We start from the raw sequence: 11,523 nt of genomic DNA on the forward strand, positions 1-11,523 counted from the left end.
GCTACACGTTCCCTATTTCTGCCAATCTACCTGCAAATGTTTCCAAGATAAATTACCACCCAGGGAGTCACTTTGGGTGGTGTGAACAAAAACATGGTTTCTTTCCAGAGGTACTTGACTACCTCTCCCCATCTCTTAATTAGTTCTGAGTGGATTTCTCCATCGATTGATAGTTGGGAAAGGGAAGGTGGTGGTGTAGGGCTCAGGACCAAGAGACTTTTCCCAGCCAAGGAGATGATCCAATAGTGTCCTGGGTGCAATTAGCCAAGGGCAGCACTCAAAAGTGAAGAGGAGCTTTCCTCTTTCCCAGGTCAGACTTTTATCACACCTGCCAAACTCCACAAACGAAAGGCTACATTGCAAAATCACAACCGGCTCCAGAATTCTTTAAGAGAGCTTTGGCAGGAATACCCTCTGAACGGGGTGAAGTACAGTATCAGGTGACTTTAGAGTGGACATAGAATATCAATAACTCACACCTGTCTCAGATCATACACAATGCTCCTAATATCCTGACCCCCATCTGGACCTTTGAGAACCCCCATGTATTAAAATCAGACCAAAATCCCACAGCTTATCCGGTTTGTACGACCCACCAGACCCATTATTTCAGTGAACAGCAGGTCATCGGAATTATACACCTGAGTCCTCAGCATAGATTTTTCGCTCCGAGGAGGTGTGGGGGAGGGGGAACCAGACCGACTTCTCGCTTCTTGGTTAAAAACTAAAGTTCACTTGCAGCCTCGCGAAGGCAACAGACAACGGGCTCCGAATGTCCCGGGTCCCCGCGGGCTACAGCGGTGGCGGGGAGCCCGCGCGCGTCCTACCTTGGACCTTTCCTTGACGTAGTATTTGCCCAGCCGGCTCCCGCAGTACAGGACAAGCCTGTCAATGAGGGACAGGAGGAAGCTGATGGCCTCGCAGCCCTCCTCATTGCCCCCGATCCACGTGATTTGGTCTCCCCGCAGGTGCCGCTTGGAGACGCCGGCGCGGGGCCCCGCCAACTGGCCGTCCCGTAGGGCCCCGTTGCAGTGCAGCTGCTTGACGCGCTCCAGGACGCAGTCGCCCACCACTTCGCCCAGGAAGTTGTCCAGGTAACAGAAGCCGACCTCGTGCAGACAGGGCACGATGTACTCCAGGGCGATCTTCTCCAGATCCAGCCTCATGATGTGTCCCAGGGGCATCTCGCCCGCAGAGCCGAGCTCGGGGATCCCCAGCGTGCACTGAGACCCGGAGCGACCTACGCGCGCGCGCAGCCGAGGCTCGGGGAGCGTGGCTCGGGGTTCAGCTACCTGCGGCGGCCACGGTCCCCGAGCCACCGCCGCGCCAGGCAGAGGGGAAAGTTGCTCGAAACTCTGGAGGAGAGATCCCTTCAGAAACCAGCGGGAGTTGCGCGGGGTTCCACGACCCAGCGCCGGACTGGCCCAGCGAAGAGTCGGAGGGCCCCTTTTGGAGATGCGGAGCCACCCCCGGTGCGGCCGCGGCCCCAGGCGGGGAGAGGCTGAGGTCCAGCCCCCAAGCCGGCCGACTAGGCGCGTCACCGGCCCCGCCCAGGCCCCGCCCCGGGACCGCCTCTGGGACAGCCCTTCCCCGGGCCAGTCACCCACTCCCCGTCTACCACTGCCCGGCGCCAGCCTCACTTGTTTGTGACTCAGGGAGGGGCTGGAGAACACAGGGAATTTTTAGAATGCTATCGATTTGCATATGTTTTGCATAAAATCCCATAACAAACTTAGATCCCAACTCTTAAAATGTAAATGAAATTAGCACAGTTTACTGCCACGTTCTGGGCTAGTCACCCCTTGAACAGAACAACAAACCCACGAACAAATATGTATATTAAACAGTGACCTCCTTACAGCTTTACTGGTGCCTTTCCTTATTCCCCTTTCCTCTGCTGTTTGACCGACGACGTCAGGAGGCTCCAGCCACTGAGAGACTGGGAGAAATCCAGTTTTAACTAAAATTAACAAACATTTCCCTAACCCCTACTATGTGCAAAGCCCTGTGCTCTCTCAACGGGGAGGGGGGCGGGGAGGAGTGGATGTGCACAATGAAAAAATGCTGGGTATTATCTGATTGAACCCTGAAAATGCTGTGTTTTGCTTTGCTGGATGTTTCCATCAACTTCTCTTTAAAGCTTCTTACTGAAATAGGATGCTCTGAAAGCCTGCCTTCAGAATCAATCACATGCTCATGTAACAGCCCTATAGGTAAATCCCCTCAAAAATAGACTAAATTTTAGGTTTCCAATCTCACTTTTTCTACAAGAATCTACACCTACACAGGAGGGACGGACACCACCTGGAAGACTTTTTAGTTACCCAAAGGTAAGCTGACTGCTTTACGGATTTTTCATTCTGTTTCCTGCCAAACACCAGAGATCAGAATCAGGGGAAAGAGATCCATAAATTGCATGCAAAGTCATTTCCATATTTTAAATTTTACATTGGATTGCATTCAGGTTCTTCATTTAAGTTGAACAAAAGAATGTACAGGCTTTACAGGTATTGTGTACTTTGTACACAATCCTCTGCATCTTTTTTGTACACCCCTCTCCTCTCTGCATGCTAGAGGTAAGATATGCAAGGGAGCAACAGAGGGAAATCCAGGCCAAGAACAAAGAGTAGGATAGGAAAAGACACCGCTGCTACATGGTGGAAAGAAGCAGACAGAGCGCCTGGTGGCCTAAGAACCTGAGGAATGTTCAGGAGGAGCAGTCCATAAGAAACCGTGGTAAAACTTCTGTTTTACTGAGAGGAGGTTCCCTGCCAGGATAGTGACTGTTGGCACTGTCAGCATGACCTTTCAACAGGAGCTGCACCAACTGGGGTAAAGGCTTGATTTGGCCAGCCTCAAGGAGCTGTTGTGCAAATTTCCACAGCAGCTCCATAATGACAGGAGCCCATCATCCTGGGACCCCCCCGCCCCTAGCACCTAATAGGTGCCTAATAACAGTGACTGGGAATCTGGTGTGCAACCCTTAGCCATGGCAACCTCCACGAGGGTCCAGGGCACGTCTGGACTTGTCTGAAAGGCTGCAGGAGGGGTCTATTGGCTTGAGGACCTGGGGGAACCTGCCCAAAGAAAAGTCACTGTAATGGGAATGCAAGCTGGTGCAGGCACTCTGGAAAACAGTATGGAGGTTCCTCAAAAAACTAAAAATAGAACTACCCTACAACCCAGCTATTGCACTACTAGGCATTTATCCAAGGGATACAGGCGTGCTGTTTCGAAGGGACACATGCACCCCCATGTTTATAGCAGCACTATCCACAATAGCCAAAGTGTGGAAAGAGCCCAAGTGTCCATCGATGGATGAATGGATAAAGATGTGGTATATATATATTTATATACAATGGAGTATTACTCGGCAATCAAAAAAAAATGAAATCTTGACATTTCCAACTACGTGGATGGAACTGGAGGGTATTATGCTAAATGAAATTAGTCAGCATAAGACAAATTTCATATGACTTCACTCATATGAGGACTTTAAGAGACAAAACAGATAAACATAAGGGAACGGAAACAAAAATAATATAAAAACAGGGAGGGGGACAAGACAGAAGAGACTCATAAATATGGAGAACAGAAGGTTACTGGAGGGGTTGTGGGTGGGGATGGGATAAACGGGTAAGGGGCACTAAGGAATCTACTCCTGAAATCATTGTTGTACTATATGCTAACTAATTTGGATGTAAATTTAAAAAAATAAAAAATAAAATAAAATAAAGTCACTGTAAGAGTGTCAGGCAGATCTGCTGGGTCCAGAACAAAAACCTCTGAGGCCAGTGAAGGAGACGGGCATTCTGCAGGGTATCTGTCTCTTGGCTTTGTCTCCCCATCCAGCCATCGTAAATGTTCAAATCCTGGGAGCAGGAAACCTAAAGTCAAAGCTGAAGGACTGTTCATTTGTGGCAAGGAGTGAAATGGAGATGCGATACCAAAAGGGAGGAAAGCCCTTCTCCCACTTCTGCTTAAACCCCCACTTAGCCAGGAACTGCTTTGGCCCATTCAGTGATCTCCTCCGGGGGCGTTACAGATAATGGGGAAACCAGGAGAAGTGTGGCCAGAGATGACTTGAATATGGGCCCTATTAGGCAGTGGCTTGTAGTGTTTGCAGGTTTGGTGTGTTGTTGACCTTAGGGGTAGATATCCCTGAACAAAAAAATGAAAGAAAGAAAAAGGAAAAATGACAGATAACCCTTGGTAGTTGGCTGAAATTTTTCTAGCTAAGGGTTCTTTGACGTTTATTTATTTTTGAGACAGGGAGAGACAGAGCATGAACAGGGGAGGGTCAGAGAGAGAGGGAGACACAGAATCCGAAGCAGGCTCCAGGCAGTCAGCACAGAGCCCAACGCGGGGCTCGAACTCATGGACCGCGAGATCATGGCCTGAGCCGAAGTCGGACGCTTAACCGACTGAGCCACCCAGGAGCCCCTAGCTAAGGGTTCTTTGTAGATACACCTGATGCTCATAGGAATAATTAGGAGGGAATTTATAGAGGACTAGAAATCTGTAGTAGCAGATGGAGGAAGTGGCAGTCAGCAAAATACCGAAAATCGCATACCCATCTCCCGGAATGAACATGTTGACTCAGGACTTGAAATCGCAGGCCTGGGTAAATTTGGCTTATCAGTCAAATAATGTTTCAATAATTTTAGAGTCTAGTTGTAACTAGAGCAATCGTCTATAAACAGGTTATAGTGACTGATAGTCTTAAACTGTTCCAGATGATTCGGTTGCAAAATGTGGGCAGTTTAAAAGGATATTATCCCTTGCCACCCTCCCTGCTCGGCAAGGGCACCTATTAATCAATCAAGCGCCTCCTGATCAACTTGGGGCTGCCAGCACTGCGCTTGGCAAAAGAACCCGAGATACTGTGACTGGCAAAAAGCACAGTGTGTGATTACACAGAGGGGCGCAGACAGGCCGGAGCCGCGTGTGGGCTCAGAGTCCGAGCGTCAGCGTGGCAAACTCCAAACCAATTGTTAAAGCATATTTGTTTTAGTTATTTACCCATTAATTTGTGGCATTATAATAATATTAAAATATTTTCATATTACTAACCAAAACAAATGAATTTCCCTGTCATTTAACTACAATCCTATCGTCTTCCGGGGCACATCCGCAGTACAGATGCATCCATTTTCAAGCAAGTGCCAGAGTCAGGGAGAAAGGAGGACGTTGGATTTCTTTGCCTTAGAATTTGAACTCAAAGGGATCCCAGATGAGAGAAGCAAGGCCCAAAGGGGCTGGACATCAATCAGCCCCTAAGGAGTCTCTAGTGGTGGCAGGGGAAGCCTGGAGCACCTCTGTCTCCTCTAGAATAAAGAGAGCACTCACTCTCATCCTGGGCTGTATTTGGGGGCTTTTTTCTAATGAGGTAAAATTGACCAAACATATTACTCTTTTAAAGTGAACAGTGCAGTGGCATTTAGTACAGTCATATGTTGTGCAAACCACCACCTCTCTCTAGCGCCAAAACATTTTCACCACTCCAAATGAAAACCCTGTACTCGCTAAGCAGTTACTCCCCAGTTCCCACCCACCCCCAGCCCCTGACGACCACCAATCTGTTTTCAATCTGGATATTCCCCATAAGTGGAATCATAGAAGATGTGATCTTTTGTGACTGACTTCTTTCCCTTGGCATGTTTTCCAGGTTCATCCACGTTATGCTGTGTTATCAGTACTTTATGCCTTTCTATGGCTGAATAATATTCCAACGTATGGATATACCCCATGTGTTTACCCGCTCATAAGTTCATGGACATTTGGGTTGTCTCCACTGTGGGGTTATTTTGAGTAATGCTGTTAGAAGCATATATATGTAAGTATTTGGGTGCCTGCTTTTAATTCTTTTGGGTATATACACGTAGGACTGGAATTGCTGGGTCATGTGGCAATCCTATGACTTTTTGAGGAAACACCAAACTGGTTTCTACAGCAGGGGCACCATTTTACATTCCCACCAATAATACGGGAGAGTCCCATCACACCCTTTTTTAATTTCTGACAGAGACTGGCAACATTTCTCTTGCCCCTTCAGTGTCCCGCTATGCCTGAGGTTCCCTCTCCCCTAGCTGCTACAAATATTCTCTTTTGTGTTTTTGCCATGCCATATCGAGAGGTTGATCATTACATGGGAATGACTTTAATGTGGGCAAGGGCTGTGCTATTTGTTGATTTATCAAACAGTTTTGCAACATTTACCACATTCCAGGCACTGTGTTCAAGTGTTAACATTACTTCTATTAATTCTGATGACATCGCCGAGCAACAGCTACTCATATATTTCTGCATCATGAGGATGACGAAAATGAGACACAGAGAGGCTAAGGAACTTGTCCCAGTCACGCAGTAAGAGATGATAACAACACTGGACAAAATCAGAGAGATTCCAATGGAGTAAGATCGGGGAAACACTCATCTTGAGCCACTTGCTTGGCATAGTAATGTTTTTGCCCTTAAGTACTCTCTTTTGTTAGAACTCTTAATTATAACACTCTCACCTGCAATGACAGTTTTAATTATTGGTTCCCTTACTGATAGTTGGTGCAGAAAGGAGATAAAGCAAAACTTAGCATAAATTAGTCGCCTACATTACGAGTAATCTTCCAAACTACAAATTAGGAGTTGCTCCTTGCTCCATTCCAATTATGACCCAGTGTTTCCAGAAATCCCACATAAATCCAGTGACAGTCTGTTGCTGGCAGTTGAGTAGTCCTTGGTGAGAAGCCTCACCTCAGTCCATCGGGTTGCCGGGCTCACCCCTCAGGATACAGGAATTGCATTTAATTAAAATGGAGCTGGGAAACAAGAGGAGAGTGCCTGAAGGGAACTTATGTTCCAGCTCACTGCTATGAATCGGGTTTAGAGAAAGATGCATATGATTATGTCCCATTCCCTGTGAGTCAAGCCAACCTACTCCTTTCCAGGTCTAGAGGGATGGCAATGAAAGTGACTTTCTATATGGGTTCTTAATTGTTCTAACATATGGACAAGCTTAAGCCTCTCTCACTTGTTCTTTGATAATTCAGGCCGTGGGCAGATTCTGGGAAGTGAGAAATATCAGGAATCTTCATTAATGTTTTCCAGTTCAACTCTTGTTTAAGCTGAAAATGTTTTAAAAGCATTTGCTCTGGCTAAAAGCATGATACTGATCATAAAAATACAGCAGGGTCAAGTTTCTATTAACATGGAGTACTTTAAAGAATGTTTTATGCTTCATTTTATAAAATCTTTTCCAAAAGTGTTCTCATTCATTAGAATTTCACATCTTCATGTATCGTATTTTTTAAAAATGTTTTATTTGAGAATAGTAGATTTACAGGAAAGTCGTGAAGATTTATACAGAGTCCTCATGTGCCCTATGTCCAGCTTCCACTACTAATATCTAATTTAGTACAGATATGGGCATATTGTCACCATTTGTGAACCAATATTGATATATTATTTTTAACAAAAGTCTTTATTGTGTTCAGATTTCCTGTGTTTTTACCTAATGACCTTTTTCTTTTCCAGGATCCTGCTGAAACTGCACCGTGGTTGAAATAAGGTCACAGTGTTTTCAGGAAAGTGTAGACCAAAACAGTCTTTCCAGCCCTTGAGCTCCTACAGAAACTTGAGCTCTTACAGAACATGCCTTCTTCCCGTCCTATTCCCAGTCCACTGTGGTGGCTGAGGCTTGCTGGCACCATTGGGAGACCATCTCTGTAAAACCAGGGGTCTCTGGGGTTCAGGTCACTAATCCTCCCCCTCTCCCCGCTCTTCCAGGCTGACTATGAAAGGAAGGGGTGCTACAGGCTCCAGTGACTTGGGGCTCACTGTTCTCGCAGACCTTGATTTTGTTCACATATTTACGTCCTCCCTAGCTCCACAGAAGGAGCCTGACTGCTCTAAGGCTGTGTGCCACAAACCTTAGCATCCATCAGAATCACCTGCCAAGCTGGCTAAAGCAGAGGTTACTGAGCCCCACTCCCAGGACCGATCAGGTCTGGGTGGGGCCCAATAATTTACATCTCTGACAGGTTCCCAGGGGCTGTTTCTGCTGGTCTAGGTCACACTTTGAGATCCACTTTTCTAAGCCAATCAGTTCATGACATTACCCTGGTAACGGTCAGTCCAGGGGGTGGGCAGGTGACCTAAACCAGCCTTATCCAGTGGTTCTCCGCCCTGGTTGTACATTAGACTCGCTCGGCAGCTCCTAAAAACTACCTCCAGCTGGGAAACTAATATTTCCAGCAGTAAGGCCCAGGCATCCAGCAGCTTAAAAATTAAAATAGCAAGTAAATACATACTACATCATAATCACCATCACCATCAGAAATGAATAATAAATTAATAAAGATCAATTAATTAATCATAATGAAATAACAGCAACAAATAAATAATTAATAAAGCACTCCTGGTGATGTTAACGTGTAGCAGCATTTGCACTGAAAAGAATTTATATTGGAGGGAGATGTCTCTCTGTTTTTCTCTATGCTAAACGTGCGGCCTCGGTGGCCTCTGGCAGTCATCTAGTCACCACGAAGACAGCCAGCCTCAGGATGGAGCCAACACGGAGGAAGGTGGAACAGAGTGTTGAAAGAACTTGGGACCTTGGTGACGTCACTGAGCGGCTTATCTTACCGTTCCGGGAGTCTGTCCTACCTCTGGACTTCTAGTTATGTGAGAATGTGAGATAACGCAGTCTCTCGTTTTAAAAACCAGTTCAAGTCACGGTTTTCAGCTACTCGTCTTCAGAAACGTTCGAACAGGTAACCCCAGAGAAATGGTCATCCTGCACCCGTAATAAAGAGCCTCTACTCTTGAAGGACACGTCAGCTCTGTGGCACCCCTTTTGTGCACCCCAGGGCACCAGCTTCCTTGTCAGAAATCTGACTCACGGAGACCAGACAGATGAGGCAAGCACAGTTTTGGTAGAGTGTGGGGCTAAGCACCTCTCCCTCCCCAGACCACGCGTTTCCAGTTCTGCCCTGAGTCCTGGTTTCTTCTCCCCAGCAGGGAGAGAAAGACCTGGCATTCTACCTTCTGTTCAAAATAATTAGTTTTCTCTATCTACCTAAGCAAATAATCTCATTAATAGTCAAGTTGGAGGTTACAACTGTATTCTTCGTGAACTGTTTTCTTAAATTGCAAATTTGCTTTCAGGCAATAATTCCTTTTTTTATGTACTTATAATAGGAAAATGTTAGTAAAACATAAATATTCAACACTGGGAGCTAGTTGGAACAAAGGAAATGTCCAGCAAATGTTTATGGCATATAGTTAGTACAATAGGTTACAAAACCGAAGGTAGGGTAAGAGTCCCTTTTTGAGAGACAAAAAGAGAGAGATTGAGACCAAGATGTTATTAGTAATTATTTCTGAGTAAGTGGGAATATGAAAGGTTTTTTTTTTTTTATGTTCTATTGTTTGTCTTAATTGCTAATGTTTTTCCAATGGTCACATATTGTTTTTGTAAAAATAAATCCGTATTTGTAAAGGATATGGGATTATTTTTTCTACATGAAACAAATCTTTCATTCTTCCATGTGTTGGTCGTTGGCCGGTTGGTGCCAAGTACCGTTCCCGCCATTTTGTGCGGTGCTCTGTCGGAGGTGACTGGAATCCTGTGAATTGCACTTCCCAGACTCTCTTGCCAGCTGGCAAAGTTAGATGCTGCCAGTGGGAAGCATTGGTGGGAAACTGGATGAAATGATGGGGAGACACCCTCCCCTTTGTTAAAAGCTTCTGGCAGTGGCTGTGGCAGTGACCAGCGGCTAGGGGCTCCGATAGCCTTCGGCAGCTCCAGCAACAGCATCAGCGGTTGGGGCAGTGGCCGGTCCAACGGCACCAGCGGCTTCCCACAGTGTCAGGTGCCATCACCGCCTCCCTCTTTTCCCTCCGGCATTAGGAATGGTCCTGACTTCCTGCAGATGCTTACTTAACTCCAGGTTACCACACCTTCCCTTTGTGTTCCTCTAAATCTTTCCAACACTTGTGACTGATTCCTTAAGTTGAATTCCCTCTGTTTGAAATACCTAGAATGATTTCTGTTCTCCCAATTAGAGACTGACTGATATGCTTAGCGCTCTCAGTTCCTGCATCAAATTCACCAATAACTCCTCTACTGCCAAACTGTAACTCTGTCCTCTCCTCCCTATCTCCATTGCCACGGCCCGTCTGGCCCACCTCTGTTTCCCATGTGCATTACGAAGCCTTCTCTCAGGTCTCCTCCCTTCTTTTCGACTTGCCTTAGACATAAATAAGGTGGCATCATTCTCCTTTGGGAAACCCCTGTTTTTAAAGTCCAAACTCATTAACATGGCCTACAAAGCCCCGGGGACCAGGCTGTCATCATGCCTTGTCTTCTTCGCTCACTGTGAATCAGCCACACCACTTTTCTTTCAGTTCTTGAAACAAGCTAAGCTCTCCTACCTCAGCGTTAGTGCATATATGGTATCTTCACCTTGGACTACATTTTTCCCTACCCTACATAAAGCTAGCTTCTTCTGATCATTTCCTACATTTTATTTCTTCACAAAGACCTTTATTATCACCCTAACAAAAGTAAGTTCTGCCCATCTCAGCTCCTTGTTTATTTCCTTCATAGTAACTATCAACACTTGACTTGTTTGTTTGTTTTGTTTTTGGTTTTGGTCTGTTTTACATTCTTTTCTCTCAGAAGTCTGAAGGCAGGGACATGTTCACTGTGGTATTTTCCGATGCCCAGCACAGTGCCTGACACAAATCAGATGCTTGCTATACACTGAATGAATGTGCTTCATATTTAACTGTGTTTCTAAATTCATGTGTAGAACTCAAGGAAATCTGATTTTCTCGATAATTTTTTCATTGTTGGATGTTTACATTATGTTTCTGTAGAGAATAAGCCAAAAGTTAATTAAAATCTAAGAAGTGGAAGGAAAAAAGTAAACATTTTGGGAAAAGAGACCAAATTGACAAAAGATAAATAAAGAGCTGAAAAATCTTCCCATGATGTAGTTGCAAAATGTTCTACCAAAACTGATTTGGTACAAGTTCTTCAGCTGACAGATTTGCTTTTGCCTAAATTGATTTAAGTCCATTAGCTAAAGCTGATCCAGTTATCCAACCTGGGTTCCAAGTCACTTTTAAGGCTCTACGAAGGTCAAGCAGAGAATTTCACTGAGGATCCGATCTCATTCTTGAAACACGTTTACTCTTGCATTCTTATATCCTTCAGGTAGGCATTCATTCATTGAGTCTGTCAGTCAGTCAACAAATATTTTCTTGCATGTTTTCCCTCTGCCACACACTATACTAGGTGCAGGATACAGAGGTACAAGACAGATGGGATTCCTGGGCTTCGGAGGCCTACCGACAAAAGGGAGACAATCAACGAGGAAGCACATAAAAAGCACAATTTCAAAAAAAAGGAAAAAAAATAGTCTAGGAGCTCCTGGCTGGCTCAGTTGGTTCAGCGTCCAACTTCGGCTCAGGTCATGATCTCACAGTTCGTGGGTTCAAGTCCCGCGTCGGGCTCTGTGC

The 11,523-nt window shown here is 45.6% G+C and overlaps 1 protein-coding gene across 1 annotated transcript in view; it reads right to left on the bottom strand.

Moving 5' to 3' along the window:
• The window catches only part of EGLN3 (egl-9 family hypoxia inducible factor 3), a 29,002-nt gene extending 27,504 nt beyond the window's left edge, over positions 1 to 1,498 (bottom strand). The window contains exon 1 of the mRNA XM_030318916.2: positions 828 to 1,498. Coding sequence (XP_030174776.1) covers positions 828 to 1,184 — 357 coding nt within the window. The 5' untranslated portion in view covers positions 1,185 to 1,498. The remainder of the gene's footprint in view (positions 1 to 827) is intronic.
• Between the last annotated feature and the right edge of the window lie 10,025 nt (positions 1,499 to 11,523).

This window comes from Lynx canadensis, chromosome B3 (genome assembly GCF_007474595.2).
Source record: "Lynx canadensis isolate LIC74 chromosome B3, mLynCan4.pri.v2, whole genome shotgun sequence".
NCBI classification, from domain to species: domain Eukaryota; kingdom Metazoa; phylum Chordata; class Mammalia; order Carnivora; family Felidae; genus Lynx; species Lynx canadensis.